This window comes from Myotis myotis, unplaced genomic scaffold (assembly GCF_014108235.1).
Source record: "Myotis myotis isolate mMyoMyo1 unplaced genomic scaffold, mMyoMyo1.p scaffold_m19_p_6, whole genome shotgun sequence".
NCBI lineage: Eukaryota > Metazoa > Chordata > Mammalia > Chiroptera > Vespertilionidae > Myotis > Myotis myotis.
The window spans coordinates 80,112,177-80,129,370 of NW_023416368.1; the positions used below are offsets into that span (position 1 = coordinate 80,112,177).

The window sequence follows — 17,194 nt, forward strand, 5'->3', positions numbered from 1 at the left end:
TGCTCTGGGGGAAAGTCTCCCATGATCCTTGGAGCCCGAGACCCTGAGGGCTGAATACGGCACCCACAGATGGACCATAGTGGGGACCTGTGGGTGATGGCAAGTGAGTCCACGGGGAGGCTGTGACCTCTGGCCTGGAGAGTCTCCTGGCTCCGTCCCAGGGGTCTGTGTCCCCACAGTGGCTGCCAGTGGGTCATAGCTGGGCAGACCCCTCAGTGGGCAGACGACTGGCAGGTGGACTGTCCTGAGCTGAGTGATGGGGGGCAGTGTGGACCCCCTGGGCCGAGAAGACGTTGCGGGTCGCAGAGAGAGACTCAGAGGCCCACAGTTCTTGGAACCAGTCTTTATCGAGGCACCAATCCTTCTCCTGGGTCTGTGGTATCCAGGGACTGCCCCAAGCCCCCCACAAGGGCCTGCTTCTGTGCTGTAAGCCAGGTGGGCGGCTTGCTGGCCCAAGCCTACTGAGGCCCGGCCGGTGTCCCCACCCTGAGCCCCCCACTCTGTCCTCTGGGGCCATGGCCCCACCAGGCAGGGTCAAGGCTCTTGGCTGCGGGGCAAGGTGGAGCCATCAGCGTCCTGTCCTTCAACATGGCCAGTGGCGCCCGCGCTGCGCAGCTCCCGGGCCAGCTTCTCGGCCAGTTTTCGGAAGGTTGGCCGGCGGGTAGGCTCCGCCTCCCAGCAGCTGTTCATGAGGGTGTGGACAGGGCCTGGGCAGCCCTCAGGGGGCTCCATGCGGTACCCCTTCTCCACAGCCTCTGTCACCTCCTTCAGCGACTGTGGGCAGAGGGCACAGCAGTGTGGGCTGGGGTTCAGGGCTGTGGCCCCAGACCCACATGGAACCCAGTGCCTCCCCCACCCAGGCCATGCTCACCATCTTGGGGTATGGAGCCCGGCCATATGAGAAGACCTCCCATAGCAGCACCCCGAAACTCCAGACATCGGACTTGCTGGAGAATTTCTGTGGGGTCCAAGACCAGGGTGAGGAGGGACCCTTCAAGGTTTCCGCTCCAGTCCCCGATTCTTCCAGGAAGTCCCCCTGGGTTGGCCTGCACTCTCTGGTCTCTTCCTAACAGACTCCATTCCCTGAGTCCTTGCCCCTTTGACCAAGTGCAGCTCAGATGTGGTGCAGGGAGGGGGCTGGTTCTTTGCCCTCAGCACTGAGCCCAGAAATGGAGAAACAGGCCCAGACAGGGTCACACACAGGAGAGACCAGATGGAAACTAAAAAGAACAACGATGGACCACGTACTCACTGGGGAGGCAGAGTCATTTGCCTTGGAGGTTCAGAGGCCAAGACACGTGCCCAGGGTCACACTGTGGAGCTGGGGCTCCCAGGTCCCTGGGGACAGAGGGGCGCTCACCCCATGTTTGAGTGCCTCAGGCGCTGTCCACTTGACGGGCAGTCGGCTGGAGTCCAGCCCCTTCCTCTCAGCCTTGACCAGGCCAAAGTCGCTGACCTTGGCCACGAGGTCCTCAGAGATGAGGATGTTGCGGGCAGCAAGGTCTCGATGCACCAGCTTCTTGCTCTCCAGGTACTCCATGCCCTCGGCCACGTGCCTGGGGGCGGGGGGGCACAGGGGCTCCAGTGAGCAGGTCAAACACCCCCAAGGCCAGGCTCCTTCCTGCGTTTCTCCTTGGCCTTGGAAAGCCCCTTTCCCACCCACCGGGGCCCCACTCACAGGGAAAACTGCAGGAGCTGGGGGGTGTTCACAAGGGCCCGGCCCCGAGTTCGTAGAAAGTTCACCAGGTTGCCCTGGGTGGGGAGGGGAGGGAGACACGGGGCTCGGGTTCGAGGCTTCTTGGCTGCCTCTCCAAGTCCCACCTGCACCCCCACCTGCACTCGGCCCCACCGTACCTTGCTCACGTGCTCCATGACGATGTAGAGTCCCTGGTGCAGGATCACGCCCAGCAGACGCACCAGGTTCTTATGCTGCATCTTCCTGTGGGGAGACAGAAGAGGGGGTGAAGGCGCGGCTGGAACCCCCACCCCCAGGGTGCCTAACCCCCACCAGGGACTCACGTCATGACTGCTGTCTCATCCAGGAAGGCCTGGGCTGTCACATCACACTTGATGTTCTTCACAGCCACCTTCTGGCCCAGGTACTCGCCCTGCAGGACGGCTGGGGGTGGGACGGAGACAGACAAAGGGACACACCCTCTCACATTGACCCCCATGTGCACCAACACAGCTCAGGCCCCAGGCCTGGAAACCCACTCGGCAGTACCAGCTCCGAACCCCTAAACCCTGAGCAAAGAGAATCTAGGGGTCTGCAAACTCTGTCCCGAGGGCCAAATCCAGTCCCATCGTGTGTTTTTGCAAGGACCATGAGCTCAGAATGCTTTTTATATTCTTGTTTGTTTTTATATTCTCAAATAGTTCAAAACAATGTTATTCCATGACACATGAAAATTATCGGGGGGGAAATTCAGTGTCTACAAATAAAGTTTTATTGGCACACAGGCACTCCTGTTGGTTTACCTATCATCTGGGGCGGCTTTCCTGCTACAAATGCAGAGCTGAGCAGATGTGACAGACTGGCCTGTAAAGCCAAAAATATTTGCACTTCGGCCCTTTACAGAGAAAGCCCATAGGTCCCTGACCTAAGCCCTAGAACAGTGATGGCGAACCTTTTGAGCTCGGCGTGTCAGCATTTTGAAAAACCATAACTTAACTCTGGGGCCATGTCACATACAGAAATTTTTTGATATTTGCAACCAGAGTAAAACAAAGACTTATATTTTTGATATTTATTTTATATATTTAAATGCCATTTAACAAAGAAAAATCAACCAAAAAAATGAGTTCGCGTGTCACCTCTGACATGCATGTCATAGGTTTGCCACCACTGCCCTAGAACCTTCCAGAATAATCACTTCAGGGAATGGCATTCCAAGCACAGGACCAGCATGTGCACGAGGTGGAGGTGTGAGGGACTCGCACTCGCTGGGTGTCTGCCTGAGTATTTACTTCACAACAGCTGTTGTCAGCCCCCCTTCACAGAGGAGGAAAGAGACTCTGAGAGGAGTGGTTTGTCTTCAGCTGCCCAGCAAGTAGGTAGTAAATCTGGATGTGAATTCATGTCTGTGACTCCAAAACGTGAACCCCCACCTTCCTTCAGCTCGCCAGGCCACGCCCTACTCACCTCCAAACTCCCCCTCTCCGATTTGCGCTCCCAAGGTCAAATACTGCAGGTCCAGTAACCAGCCAGCTGTGGGGCCAAGACCCGGTCAGAGAGGCAACAGGCTTCCCCAGCCCCTCCCCTCGGGGGCGCCACCTGGGGAGACCAGATGGTGTCCCCCACAGCACCCAGCTGTGGGCACACATTTGGGTGGCTGCTATTCCCAGTAATGGTCCAAAGGGCATGGCTGACACACCCCATTCCTGATACCAGTTCTGTGGTCAAAGGCAACAGAGCCTACCCTTCAGGGCTGCCCGTCTCTCCTACCTGGAGACTGTGTCCCTTTAAATACCACAAGGGCTGGTCCCTTTACGGTTCTTAACCTCTGGCCTCCCAGGGACACACACACAGAGCAAAAATGCAATAGACACGGAGAACAGTAAAGCTTCTGGAATCTTAGAAAGATTCCTGTGCTCTAAGTCATAATCTGTGCTCTGGCCTCCCTGACCTCTTGTCTCAGGCCAGTGTTCTCCTTCTCTAATGCAGGCCTCCTCCCCACCCAAATCAGGAGCCCTTAGGCACGATCGGGCGTGGCGACACCACCCTCCACCCGCGTGCCGTCCCCAAGATGTCCCCAGGAGAAATACATGCTTCCAAGGAGACAGCCATGATCATGAGGTTCAAAAGACTAGGGGTGGCTGTAGCTGGGGGCCTTTGCTTTGGGACTTGGGTATGGATGATTTCACTACACAGAAGCTGGAAAAGCATTTCAGCTGAAGGGAACAGAATGCACAACAGCACGGAGGCATGAGAGGAAATGAGTCACAACCAAGAGGGCTTGTGAATGGAGGAGGAGCCCTGTAGATGAAGTAGGAAAGAAGGCTCAGCCACAAGGGGAGGTTCTGGAAGGCGGTGGGGCTGCGGGGCCTCCGGCCTTTAAGCAGGGGAGCGATGTGGGTGGGCTTGCAGGTAGAAAGTTGCCTTTGGGACCAGAGGGGCAGGGGGCAGGAGGAAGCGGGGACTGCCCCCCTGGAAGGAGGTGGCCTGATGGGAGGCTCTGAGAGGCCAGGAGGGGGCATGAGGGGAATGTGGGAGGGCAGGCGGGTTGAGGTTTGGGCCAGGTTTCTGGCTCAAGTGACAGGGCAGATGATGGGGACGTGGGAGAAGCAGCAGATGTGGAAACCCACTCCACATGGGCAGAGCGGGCGCAGGCCCCTACCCTTGGCCAGCTCTTCCTCCGCCGACTTAGCCCCCTGCTTCCTCTTGGGTTTCACGAGTTTCGTGCAGATGGCCCCCTTGTCCTTGCTGTAATGCTGCAGGGTGGGGTGGGGCAGAGGTGGCTGTGAGTCCAACCCCAGGGACCAGCATGTGCCAAGGGGCATCCCTCATCCTGTTCCCTTCCTGGGGGTGGGCTCTGGGTAGGGTGGGCCTGAGCCGATGAGGAGAGGGGTTTGGTTCCCACATGATGTGTTGGGCTGGTTTCCATGGGGATAGGAAAGATGCAAGCTAGCGCGGAGGGGAGGATGGCAGCGGTGTCTCTGGAGGAGCCATCCAGTCCCTGGAATTGGAACCCAGAGAGCTCAGACCACCTATATGGCTGGTGGTCCATGAGGACCAGCTTCTTCTTGCATTGGGGAGCATGTGGCTCTGGGGGTCCCCCTGTCCATCCAGCTGCTGGGATGGGGCAGGGCCTGGGGAACACGCGACTCCTGTCCGAGCTGCACCTCTACCATATCCATGAGGTTGCAAAAGCAGATGGTCTCGTCGATGGTCAGGTGGCCATCTCGGTGCAGAACACGGTAGTGGATGACGTCGCGGTGGAAGCTCACGCACAGCACGTAGTCCCCGGGATGCCGCACCGACTCCCGCACCAAGAACAGCCCATCCTCGGGCGGCTGCAGCAGCTGCACCGCCTCCTGGCCCGAGATCTTTCCGTGGAACCACCTGCAGTGGCAGGAGGGCGGGTTGGGCCGGGCGGCCGGGCCCTCTGGATCCCTCATCCCTGGGCCAACCCCACCACTCACGGCATGAGGCTGAGCTTGGGATCCGCTGAGAGGGCCTCCCGCTCCCGCAGCGCACCCGCCGCCAGCAGCCCCTCCTGCCCGCTGGCGTGGTGCTTGGCTCGGTACCAGCTCTTGCTCTGCCAGGGAGGGAGACAGGGGTCGGTATCAGGGGGAGGAGTATGGGGGCGTTCCTGACTGAGACCTATCTCCAGGCCCTCTGGCCACGGCTCACCTCACAAGCCTCCAGGATGGTGACCATGTCGCCCTTGTGGAAGGCCAGCTCTCCAGGCTTCGGGCGCGTGTGCTCACACTTGGTGATGCATTGGGTGCCTGGGGCCCAGCGCCTCTGGGTGGGAGGCACAGGGAAGAGGGCCAAGGTGACATGAAGGAGATGCCCCAGGGAGAGGAAGATTGGATTGAGAGCGGAGAGAGAGGGAGAAGAGGAGATAAGACAGGGGAGCAGCCAGCAGAGATATATTAGTCACAAACAGAGGGCACCCAGGACAGGTCAGAAAGAAAAGGTGAAGGAAATGCAACACCAAATGACAGCAAAGCCGGAAGACATCAGCTCAAGGGGGCGTGGGTCAGAGTACATCCTCCCTCCCCATGGAGTTGAGGGCCTGTGGACTTGGACTGAGCTGAGCAAGGGCCAGGGATACAGGCATCCAGGTTGGGAGTACTCACTGTGGGCATCCTGACTGAGATGGGCCGGAGTGCCAGGCCTGGAGAAAGCCAGGGTTCACCTGGAGAGGGGGCAGAGACCAGCTGGAGGGCAGATGCAAGCCAGGCTGGGGCTCGGGGGCCATCACTACCACTGCCAGCCAGGCCGGGTGGAGGCAACAGCCAGAGGCATGGGGGTGGGGGGGTTATAAATACTGGTTCTCCAGGCCCCTCTGGGAAGGTGGTCTTTACGGAGGGTCGGAGGGTCGTTCCTTAGCTGAGTCAAAGCCATTAAACATCAGTGACGAAATCGGGGAGCCTAGCCCTACCATTGTTCCCAAAGGAAACTGAGGACCAACATGGGCACAGAGCAAGTGGCCACAGGCCGGGGCAGAGGGACACGCCTGGTTCAGGCCCCCACAGCCCACAGGCGCCTGGGGAGCTCAGTGCCACCTCATCACGCCTGGTTCTTCCTCTTTTCTGGAAGAGCAGGGCAGGGAAATACGGAATGATTCAAGGTCATTGCCAAGAAACTCTGACCCTACAGTGGGACAGTGCAGCCCTGCTGAGCTCGCGGGGCTGGCCAGCTGGACCTCTCTAATCCCTCTACCCCACCGCCAGTCCCTCATTGCTGCTTGGGTGAGGATTTTCCCACCCCTACCTCCCCCATCGACCCCACCACAGGTGGCTGGGCCCGTGGGGGCGGGTTCCAGGGTAAGTCTCTGCTCCTCCAGTGTGCAACCCCGTAAATACCCAGCCCTACATGTACTCACACACATACTGGTCCATGTACACACAAGCACACAGAGAAACACACCAGGCTTGGACACAGGTGGACACAGGTACCCACAGACCCGCAGGTACGCAAGCAAGGGCACGTCCCCCCTAGAGACAGGTGTACACACACACACAGGTGCTCAGACATCTGGAAACGTATCTGTGTCTCCCTCCCGCCCCTCCCCACCCCCAAACACACACACTTGAACACCTGGGCGCCGCACGTTGGGCCACCCGGACAGAGCTACACGCAAGGCCGTGCACACGCATCTGTCACACGCGCACATCCCTCCACGTGGACGCGCGGATACACACACCAGGGGCTCCCCGACGCGCACCCCCTACACCCAGGAAAATACCCTGCTCCCGCCCCGGATCGCCTCTGACCACCGCCGCCCCAGCCCCGACCCGCCACGCGCCCCGGACGCGCACACCGCACCGGTCCCTGGGGTGCACGCCCAGGCCTCCCGGGAGCCCTCCATACCCCGCGGTCTCACCCCACATCCCCGCCGCCCGCTCACCTGCTCAGAGGGAGTCTCCGGGCCGCGCCCCGCCCCCGCCCCCACGAAGGCCCCGGCGCCCTGGCTGCGCACCCCCAGGCGGCCCTGGCAGCACAACTTGGAACAAGTTCCTCCGTTTCCTCATTTTGGGCGGGGTGAGGTGGGCTGGGGTGGGGGGAGCCGGAGACTGCGGCCTGGGCGGCCCCCGCGGGTCCTAGCGCCGGCCGCTCGTCCTACGCTCGGCTCCGCGCGCCGCCGGCGGCCCCTCCCGCTGGCCCGGGCGGGGACTGGAGGCGGCCGCCCGCTCCACACCGCTTCCTGGCCTGAAGCCGCGGGGCGCGCACCTCCCCTCCCACCCCGCCCCCATCCCGGAAGGCACAGGCCTTGGAGCTTGGAGCAGGTGCCGCAGCGCGCGGGGAAGGGGGTGCGTGAGTGAGCTGCGTGTCCGGGAGGTAAGCAACTCCGCGACTCCAACGCCCTCCGTCACCTCTTCCGCCTGCGGAGGCCCCTTGAATGAATTACCTGTCGCTGTCAAGGGCTGCTGGTGCCTGGCGCAGAGACAGCGCTCCAAATATGTCCACCGCTGTACCGCGATGGTCGTCATCATCATTACGGGAACATTGGAGCCAGAGGGAAAGATGTCCTGCGGCTCAGAGGCCGCAGGTGGAGCAGCCCCGCTTTGGAGAATCACGGTGGGGCCTGAGGGGCCAACCCGCTGTGCCGGAGGCAGGACTGCCCCTATCCCGGCCTCCACTTCTTCCTCTGTGGGGCCCGGCAGCGCTGACCGCCCTCTCACAGGCCAGCTGGGCGAGCCCTGGATGACCCTGCACCGCGCCTGGCCCCCCTTACCGCTCCTTCTACTGCAGGGGTCCACTTGGAAGAAGCTAATCTTGGGAGAGCGATGAACCAAGACTCCCAGATAACCTGGTCCCCTATTTAACCTCGTTACTCCCAAAGGCTTAGTGCGGCGGTTCTCACCTTGGCTGCACGTTAGAATCACCTGGGCATCTTTTTAAACTCCATTCCCAGGTGATTCTAATGTGCAGCCGAGGTGGCGAACCACCGGCTTAGTGGCTATGCCTCCACGGCATCATGGGGTTTCTGGGAATAGTGGACCGCCGCTGAGAGTCACAGAACATCCATGTTATGGAATATTATGCACAAAAACTAGGAAACTATTAAGGTGCTAAAATCTACCATTGTTGAAAACCACTAGGACCAGGATGTGACAGTGCAAACAGCACGATCCTGTTTATGTCATACAGAGAGGAAAGTTCTAGAAGGAACCCTCCACTGGCAACACCGTTATCCTCAGCGAGGGAAGTGGGCAGGAGGAGAGGGTGGGGGAGGGCCGCTCCTGCCTGGTGGTGTAATTTATTCGCGGTGGTAGTGTTTGCACAGAGGAGCCTCTGAGAACAGTCCTGCTAAGCAGGGCTCCCGGCTCCACAGATCCGGCGATGGGAGAGTCCCAGGGTCTGCCCCACCCCCACCCCCTGCCTCCCAGCCACCAGCACAGGGCTGGGATCCTGCACCTGGCATCCTGTCAGGTGATGAAGACCCACCATATAAGGCAAACCATCATCACTTGCCAGAAATAGAAATGCAACATCGAAATAGCCAAAGCAGAAACCGACAGCATCATTAGATTCTCACCAGAGACTGCTGCTGCGGCCCCAGGCCCCACGGGGGAGGCCTGCCTTCCCTTTGCTCGGCAAGGACAGCATCCAGGATGTTAAGGTGCCCTGGCACCCCTGGAGACTTTCTCCTTGGCACAGTCCGAGAGACAGGAAGAGTATCTGACCGGCTGCCTTTCTCCCTCTGTGAGTGGATACTTAGTGTCTGAGTAATACCTACATCCTCCCCAGGACCCTCAGGGGTCCTTGTCCCATGGTCAGAGGAAGCAAAAGTGTTGAGACAGGGGAAGGATAGACTTAAGGAGACAGTGGCAGGTGCCAAATCTCCTAGGGCTGGCCCGGGGTACAGGGAGCCCCCCAAGGTGTGGACAGGGGCACTGAGCTGTGCCTAACTCTAAGGGTATAAATTTGAGTCCATAGTTTATTTAGGTCAGAACTATTGAAGGGGTGAGCTCCCCATCCCTGGAGGCACCCAAGAATTGGCCACGTTGAATTCCAAAGACGATGGGTCTTCCAATCCCTGGACATGGCAACGCCAGTGTCTCCTGCCTGTTGCCGAGAGCTGGGGGACTCCCCTCCCTTATACCTGCCTGAAGCCCGCTGGTAGCCGCATCCTCGGCTCCGACACCGGAATCTCCCAGTCCCAGGCTCTTCACCCTCCATATTTTAGTCCTGTCAATTCGATTCCCCAGGCCACCCGTCTGGTGCTGGCTGGTGATACAGCAGCTCCTCCCTGGTTTTCGGCTGCCTCTAGTTTTCCTCCTTGCCACCACTCACCTTCCATTCTATCACCAAGGGAGGAAAATGGGACTGTGGCCCTTCCCTGCTTTAAATTCTTCTGTAGCTTCTGCTGCCCGCGGGACTGAGCCTAAAACAGTCTGGCATTCAGGGCTCTTCATGTTTGGCCTCCGGCTACCTCTCTGGACTTATCTGTTTCTGCTCCCACCAAACGCCCAACAGTCTGAAAACTACAGGAATTTGCACACTTTTGCACTGCTGTCCTCTGCCTGGAATGCACTTCCCCCACCCAGCTGGCATCTCCATCTCATCCTTCCATGCTCATCTCAACTGGCACCATTTTGATGAAGCCTTTTCAAACTCACTGCCCTCCCCACACCCACGCCTTTCTCAGAGTAAGACCTCACTTCTGTGCCTGAAAGGACCCCTCCCTGGAGGTCCTAGCTGCCTCCTCTCGCTGTGTGATGGGCATGGGCCTGGCCTGGTGACTGAGCCCATCAGCCTGCCTGAGGAGGAGCCAGCCTGGAGGAAGCAGATCCTAGAGGCAGAGCGAGACGGCATCTCACAGGGAGAATTCAAGTCCCTGGACTCGGCCACACCTGGAGTGCATTCTGTGCCTCGGGTAGGAAGCAAGCGTTTGCTTTTTGGTTGCTCAGGGGGGCATTCCTTCCACTTGCAACCAAATGAATGGCTAATACTGGAAACGGGGCCAGCAGCTCTACAGAGCACCTCACCCCGCCGACCCTTCCCATCTCTCCGGTGGCTCCGTAGGGCTGCCGTGGTCTGATAGACCATGTATCTTACTTGTTCATCTTGTTTACTGACTGCATCCTTTCTAGAACATCAGCTCCCCAGGGCAAAGTCCCCGTGCAGGGCCTTTGGACGGTTCACTGCTGTGACTTCAGTACCTGGCACATAGTAGGTGGTCAGAACATATTTTTTAAGCCAATGAATATTGGGGAGGGGAGAGGATGAGCAGTGCCTGTCACCTGTGAGGCGAGCACTCCCGTACGATGGGAAAGCTGACGCTTAGAGAGTGCTGAGCTTGACCTTAGGTCACAGGAAATGGTAGACGGGGCTTTGGACTCGGCCTGTCCGGCTCCCGGGCTCACCCGCTGGTGTACCGCAGTGTGGGGCACATGATAGACCCCGAGGAGAATGTGTCCGTGTTTATGCTTTCTGGATTTGGAGGGCAGGCGCGGTAGGGCAGCTGCAGCCAGATGTGGGGACGGCTGAGCTGGTGTTGTGGCCCCTGCAGATCCTCAGCTGGAGCATGAAGCCAGATCAGACCGTCCCAATTAGCTCATCTTTAAATTTAGCTTTCCCCTCCCTGCGGGGGACTCAGGGATTCAGCGGAGGAATCTGCTCTTTCGAGGAAAAATGCTGTATCGCTTGCTTTGCACCCAGACCGTGGTCGGCTGGATCATTCTTGACTGGCGGAACGAAGAGCCCCTCCAGGAAACCTGCTGTGGGGTGCCAGAGGCGATCCACCTCTGATGGGGGAGGCGGTCTGCGCAGCCCCCACATCCCTCACCCAGTCTCCCTATGCTGCAGGTGGAGCCAGGCACGTCATTTCCCTGCCGCGCTTGCAGGTTTGCGCTGTGTGAACTGGGTCCAGATCACTTCCCAAGGCACTCACAGTGACCACCCATCATTCAAGACTAAACCACTGTCTCACTTTGTCTTGTCCATAGCCCTCCTGCCTCGCCTCACTCCCCTTGACAGAACATATGCTCCGTGAGCGAGGGCAGAGACAGATCTGGCCTGGGCAATCATTTATCTCTGGAGCCTGGCACACAGTAGGCCCTCACAGAACAAATGAATAGAATCGAATGAAAGAATAAAGACCCAGGAAGAAGAGCAGGGGATCCATACAGTACCACAAGGCAAGACACGTCTGTTGGAGGACTTTTCCCTATGTCCCTGCTTCAGGATTCCTCCTTGATCCTCTTCATCCTCTGTCCCCCAACCTTCATCCTCTAACTCAGTGGTTCTCAATCTTCCCAATGCCGCGACCCTTTAATATGGTTCCTCATGTTGTGGTGACCCCCAATTTCATTGTTACAAATTGAACATAATTAAAGCATAGTGAGTAATCACAAAAACAATATGTAATTATATATGTGTTTTCTGATGGTCTTAGGCGACCCCTGTGAAAGGGTCGTTCGACCCCCAAAGGGGTCGTGACCCACAGGTTGAGAACCGCTGCTCTAACTGAAGAGTTGGCTAAGTGTCTCTGTAAAGGGCCTCGTGATCTCTTGCTGGACTACTCAACTCTGCTTTTGTAGTGCAAAAGCCTCCATTAATAACATGTATGTGAACAGGCATGACTGTTCCAATAAAACTTTATTTATGGAATGCTGAAATTTGAACTTCATATACTTTTCACATGCCATGCAATATTATGGCGATTTTTTTTCAGCCACTGAAAAATGTGAAGACGCATTTTTAGCTTATGGATGCATAGAAACAGACAGTGGCTGGAGTTGCTCCCCTCCAGTCTCTGTCTTTATTTTCTTATAAATAGGCACATTTTAGAATTTATTTGACCTTGTAGGTGTACTTCTTAATCTAAATGTGTGAATACTCATGGCATGTGGTAAGCTCTCAAGTGCTCTCCTAACTATATAAAGCTAGCTGACTCGGCGATGAGCCCCTCAAGGGTACGTATGTTTTCTTCTCATCAGAATTAATAGCAGCAATATCTGTAGTGTTCTGCTGTATACTTACGACTGTGCTAAGCTTATAAAACTGTTTTAAACAAAGCATGTATGTCCCACTCCCGGAGGGCTGCCATTAGCGCTTCTATTGGCTGCTTCTCTGGTCTTTGCTTCCATATTTCAAAATAATGTTTTACATATCTTTTTCTTAAATATTTTTATTTATTTCAGTAAGGAAGGGAGGGGGAGAGACAGGCAGAAACATCAATGAATGAGAAAGAATCATTGATGGGCAGCCTCCCGCAAGCCCCCCGCTGTGGATCGAGTCTGTAACCCAGGCATCTGCCCTGACCAGGAATTGAACCGTGACCTCCTGGTTCATCATAGGTTGACGCCCAACCACTGACCCATGCCAGCTGGGCCGTATCTCTTGATTTATCAGTTGGACATTGTCCTTTAACTTCCTACTCCTGGAGATAGAGACTTAGCGCTCTTATGCTTATTGCTTTCACAATCATTTTACCACAGTTCTTGGATAACTGGACATTTAGTGCTGTGTTGGTAAATGTAAGTATTGTTCACATGGAGCAATGAACACCAAGAACACTTTTATTTTCTAGGATTTGGTGTGTGTGTCGGGGGGGTTTTCTGGAGCTAGCGATCGCCTTTGTTTTGTGTGCCTGTGACTCTCTCTCCCCCAGCCTCCCCAATGGAACTAACTTCTCTGCTCAGGGCTGGCTATGCCCAGTGTGGTCCTGGCCTCTCTCTTCTGCAGGATTTAGAGATTCCCGGGACGTAGCACCGATTTCTTGAGTCCAGGTCCCCGTTTCTTGGTTCGTGCCCTTGTCTTGAGAACGTGCACCCACCGCACCTGGGCATTTCCAGACAGCGTTTCCTTCCACTTTCCTGGGAGATCGGTGGTTTGGCTGAGGACAGTGTTCTGGGCGGTGAATTCCTCTTGCCCCGTGGCTTCCCGCTTCCAGTCTTGGGCCGTTAGCTGCCTGCTTCCTCATCCTGTGCTTCACACGTTGGTGGGTGTATTTTCTCTCTCTCTCTGAAAGCGTGTGGGATCCTCTTATTCTCCACATCCTGCACGTCTACAGTGTGGTTTGGTTGGGGTCTATTTCACTTGTTGTGCTGGACTTTCAGTGGACTCTGTTGTGTCTCCCACTCCTCGTAACTTTCTTTTTTTTAAAAAAATATGTTTTTATTGATTTTTAGAGAGAGAGGAAGGGAGAGGGATAGAGATATAGAAAAGTCAGGGAGAGAGGAACGTCTTCAATTGGCTGCCTCCTGCACGCACCTCCACCAGGGATCCAGCCCGCAACCCAGGCGTGTACCCTGACCGGGAATCGAACTGGCCACCTTTTGGTTCCTGGTTGAGGCTCAACTGCTGAGCCTCGCTGGCTGGGCCCCTAGTAACTTTCTTAAAGGGCATCACTGGTGGTTCCTTCCACTTCGTTTTCTCTGTTTTCTCTTTGTGGAAGTCTCCTTTGTCACATATGGGACTTCCTGGATTGATCTATTTTCTTTTGTTTTTTTAAAAGTATTTTTTATTTCAAAGAGGAAAGGAGAGGGAGATAGAAACATCAATGATGAGAGAGAATCACTGATAGGCTGCCTCTTGCATGCCCCCTGCTGGGGATCGAGCCCCCACCCAGCACGTGCCAAACCGTGACCTCCTGGTTCATAGGTTGATGCTCTACTGAGCCACACCGGCTGGGCTAATTTTCTTGTCGACATTTTCCCCCTTTTTGTCTTCTCATTCTACTCTTTCATCCAACCCCTTTGTTGACATTTTAATTTTGATTCGCAGGTTTCTAATTTCCAAGGGCTCCTTCTGCTTCTTTGAGTTTCTTTTCAAAAGGCAAACGGAAACTTGTTTCCTGGCTTCTGTGTCTTCCCTAAGCTCTCCGAGGATCACACACACAGGGCTTTTCTGGAACTGCTTTTTTGTTCTTTATCTCTTTCCTCCAAGTCCCCCCCCCTCCCCCCCCGGGTTCTAGTCTCTTCTTCGTTGGCTGGCATTTATGAGGGGTGTGCCACAGAGCCGACAGGAAGCTCCTTACCATGGGGGTGGCTTCCCTCTGGGTGATGATGGGAGATGGGAGGACTGGCCCCTGTAGGGGACCCCCCAAATGTCGGTCGCATCTGCAGAGTTTTCTCATGGCCTGACAGCCATCGTTCTAGAGGCTGAGACAGGGAAGGCCTTTGGGGTCGCTGTTCCATGTGTGACTTCTCCCTTTAATCGCTGGTTTTCACCCGCATACCCGCCCTCTACCACGCCGGTGTTCTGAGGCTGAGCCTGTCTATGCAGCAAGAGTTAAGCATGCATTTTATGACTGAGTTCTCCCCACAGCTCTGCGGTTGGTGCTGCTAGCTCTAACCCAGTTTCATAGTCTCAAGGAGGTGGAGTGAGCCGTCCTGGCACCCCTTAGCTAAGACATTAAAGGGCCAACCTGGGACCAGGGCCCGGAGGCACCCTCAGTGCATGGAGTGACAACTTTTGGTTCATCTTTGGTTTCTTCCAAGGAAGGTGGTGTTTGCTGACTGAGTAGTGGACAGCTCAGCTTTCCCAGTGAGAGACATAGGGAGACACATGCGTGCCCATGGCACATAACAGGTGATCAACAAACGCGGGTTGAATGAGAAAATGAAAGAACAGCAGTGGAGGAAATAGACACCACAGAAGGAAACCTGTTAAACTTATATCCATGTGCAGGCAAGTACTTGTTAAAGTGAGAAGGCGCAGTCCTGACCTGGGGGTGTGGAGTGGGGCTCCGTTTACAATGAGAGGGAACTGGCAAAGCGCTCATGGAACAGTACCTTCCACATCGACGTTTTAAGTGCCTTCGCGTTCTGCTGGCCATGCCCTTCGACCGAGAAAAAATCCCAACCGGTCAGGAACATTTTGCCGCATTATGATTTGTAATGTTTGAAAATAATCTAAATGTCTGGCAGGAGGGGGATGCTTAAGCACATCAGGAGATGTTCATTTTGTGGAATATGATGCAGTTATTAAAAATTACCTCTCGCCCGGCCAGCGTGGCTCAGTGGTTGAGCGTCGACCTCTGAACCAGGAGATCACGGTTCGATTCCCAGTCAGGGTACGTGCCCGGGTTGCAGGCTCGATCCCCAGGATGGGGTGCACTGGAGGCAGGCGATCAATGATTCTCTCTCATCATTGACGTTTCTATCTCTCTCTCTCTCTTCCTTCTTCTCTGAAATCAATAAAAGAAAAAAAAATTACCTCTCTTCATAATAGCCAAAATAAGTCTGGCTTATTTCACAGATCATAATGTCCTCTAGGTTCATCCACATTGTAGCATGGGTCAGAATTTCCTTCTGTTGGAAGGCTGAAGAATATTCCATTGTCTGGATGGACCACATTTTGTTCATCTGTTCATCTGTCCGTAGACGCATGGGGTGTTTCCACCTCTAAGCTATTGTGAGTAATGCTGCTGTGAACATGGGAGAACAAATACCCGTTTCCCAAAACATTTTCTTTTTCAAAACTTGGGCAGACATAAACAGGGTGCTACCCGCCCTCAACTATCACTCCCCCCACCCCCACAGCCTTTTCCACCTTTAGGAGAAACACGGGTCTCTAGCTTGTCCACTCAGCAGAGCCTTAATTTACTCACCGGATACATCTTCTCAGCCCCGGAAGCCAAACTAACAGGAAATCAAGGAGAAGGTGGAGCCAACGTTATCCCACACAAGCCCCTGGACCCAGCCGAGTCTTGGAGATGCTCCCGTGGCCCATTGAATGGGACCTATTCTGGACCAGGGGACACTGCGTTTCCCGGCTGTCCATTCGTGTTAGTGACTTGGCAGATGAAGCCAAGGGATCTGCCCTTCTTTTTTTTTTCTTCCCTGGACTGCCAGGTTCAGCTCCAGCCCTGCCCACACTCCTCAAGGCATCTCTCCCACACTCGCTGCTGTCTCCTAGCAACTGGCTCTCCCGCCAGCATCCTGCAGCTGAGGTCCTGCGTCACTGTCTCAGGAGGCTTCTCCCCCTCGCAGCAGTCTGGCCTCTCGGGCGCCTGGGCCAGTATCTTCCCGCCGGCCTGTTCTGGAGTCCTCTGGCCAGCGGGAAGAGGGCTGGAGAGGGAAGATCAGGGATGACCCCTCTTTAGGTCTTGCGGGAGCTCTATCACCCAGACGTTTCATCCATCTGGACTGAATACATTGCTAACCGGCTGCTTGATTTTGCTGTCATGTTGCCTAAATTTGCATGTGGGTTGTTTTTTTGGAGTTACTGGTCGGGGGGAGGGGTGATGGTGGAAGATTTCATTTTCTGTCAACAGAATTGGCCTTAAACCACCTGGTGGCAAATATATATCCATCTTCCCCGGGAGCCAGGGATGGGACTGGAGAACAGTGGGCGATGTCGTTTCCAAGAGCTGCCCTTGGCAGTTGGCCACAGCAGCAGAACACAGGGCTTTCCACCAGGTGAGGCTGTGGCTCCTACAGCCACATCCTGGTCCCAAAGACGGACCCACTCTCCCTTCCCTTCATCATACTGCCACTGCCCTCACTGATGTCTCTGGGCCCAGCTGTTACAGTCATTCCTGGGAAAAGACAGAAACAAATGGTGTCTTCCTAACTGCCCGGAGGCAAATTCCTCTTATGAAGAGACCTGTGCTTGGGCATCAGAGCATGACTTCAAGCCTTTAACATATTTATTGAGCTACTACTATGTACTTGGTCTGCTCTAGACCTGTGGGTCCTGTGGTGAGTAAAGTAGATCTATTTCCTGCCCCCAGAGAATTCACATCCTGGGAGGAAGGCAGGTACCAAGTGATTTTAATCAGTTATGTAGCAGGCTGAGGAGGTCAAGGAGGCCTCTCTGAGGAGGCGACATCTGAGCTGAGATCTGAAGGAAGGAAGGTCAGGGGAAGAGCTTGCTATGCAGTGGGAACAGCATGTGCAAAGGCCCTGGGGGCAGGAATAAGATTGGCTGGTCTGATGACAAGCAGAGGCTGGTGGGTCTGAAGTGGAGTTATTGAGGGAGAGTGGCAGATGGGTTCTTGTGGGGGCTTCCCTGGGATTCGGGGTTCTATCCTGAGTGCAATTCTGACTTTTAGCCAGAGCTCCTGCT

General features: G+C 55.6%; 1 protein-coding gene across 2 annotated transcripts; it reads right to left on the reverse strand.

Moving 5' to 3' along the window:
• Window positions 1–328: 328 nt before the first annotated feature.
• On the reverse strand, window positions 329–7,387 carry MATK (megakaryocyte-associated tyrosine kinase). 2 transcript variants are annotated; one of them, XM_036315144.1, is made up of 13 exons: window positions 7,152–7,387; window positions 5,806–5,843; window positions 5,354–5,467; window positions 5,143–5,258; window positions 4,843–5,062; window positions 4,338–4,431; window positions 3,143–3,208; window positions 2,020–2,119; window positions 1,855–1,939; window positions 1,679–1,752; window positions 1,361–1,556; window positions 872–958; window positions 329–774 (listed from the first exon to the last, which is right to left on the reverse strand). In XM_036315144.1, exons 1-13 carry the CDS (start codon window positions 7,201–7,203, stop codon window positions 535–537), a joined length of 1,482 nt encoding a protein of 493 aa, XP_036171037.1. In that variant the 5' UTR covers window positions 7,204–7,387; the 3' UTR covers window positions 329–534. The 2 variants fall into 2 exon arrangements, with proteins under 2 accessions (XP_036171037.1, XP_036171038.1); XM_036315145.1 differs by having other exon boundaries at window positions 535–774; window positions 5,806–5,864; window positions 7,080–7,172.
• Window positions 7,388–17,194: the final 9,807 nt, after the last annotated feature.

Coding starts and splice junctions, on each gene's coding strand:
- MATK (XM_036315144.1), bottom strand. CDS start 7,203: ATGAGGAAACGGAGGAACTTGTTCCAAGTTGTGCTGCCAGGGCCGCCT. Junction 1,940..2,019: donor GATGAGACAGCAGTCATGAC/GTGAGTCCCTGG, acceptor GTCTCCCCACAG/GAAGATGCAGCATAAGAACC. Junction 1,557..1,678: donor CAGCTCCTGCAGTTTTCCCT/GTGAGTGGGGCC, acceptor CCCCGCCCCCAG/GCACGTGGCCGAGGGCATGG.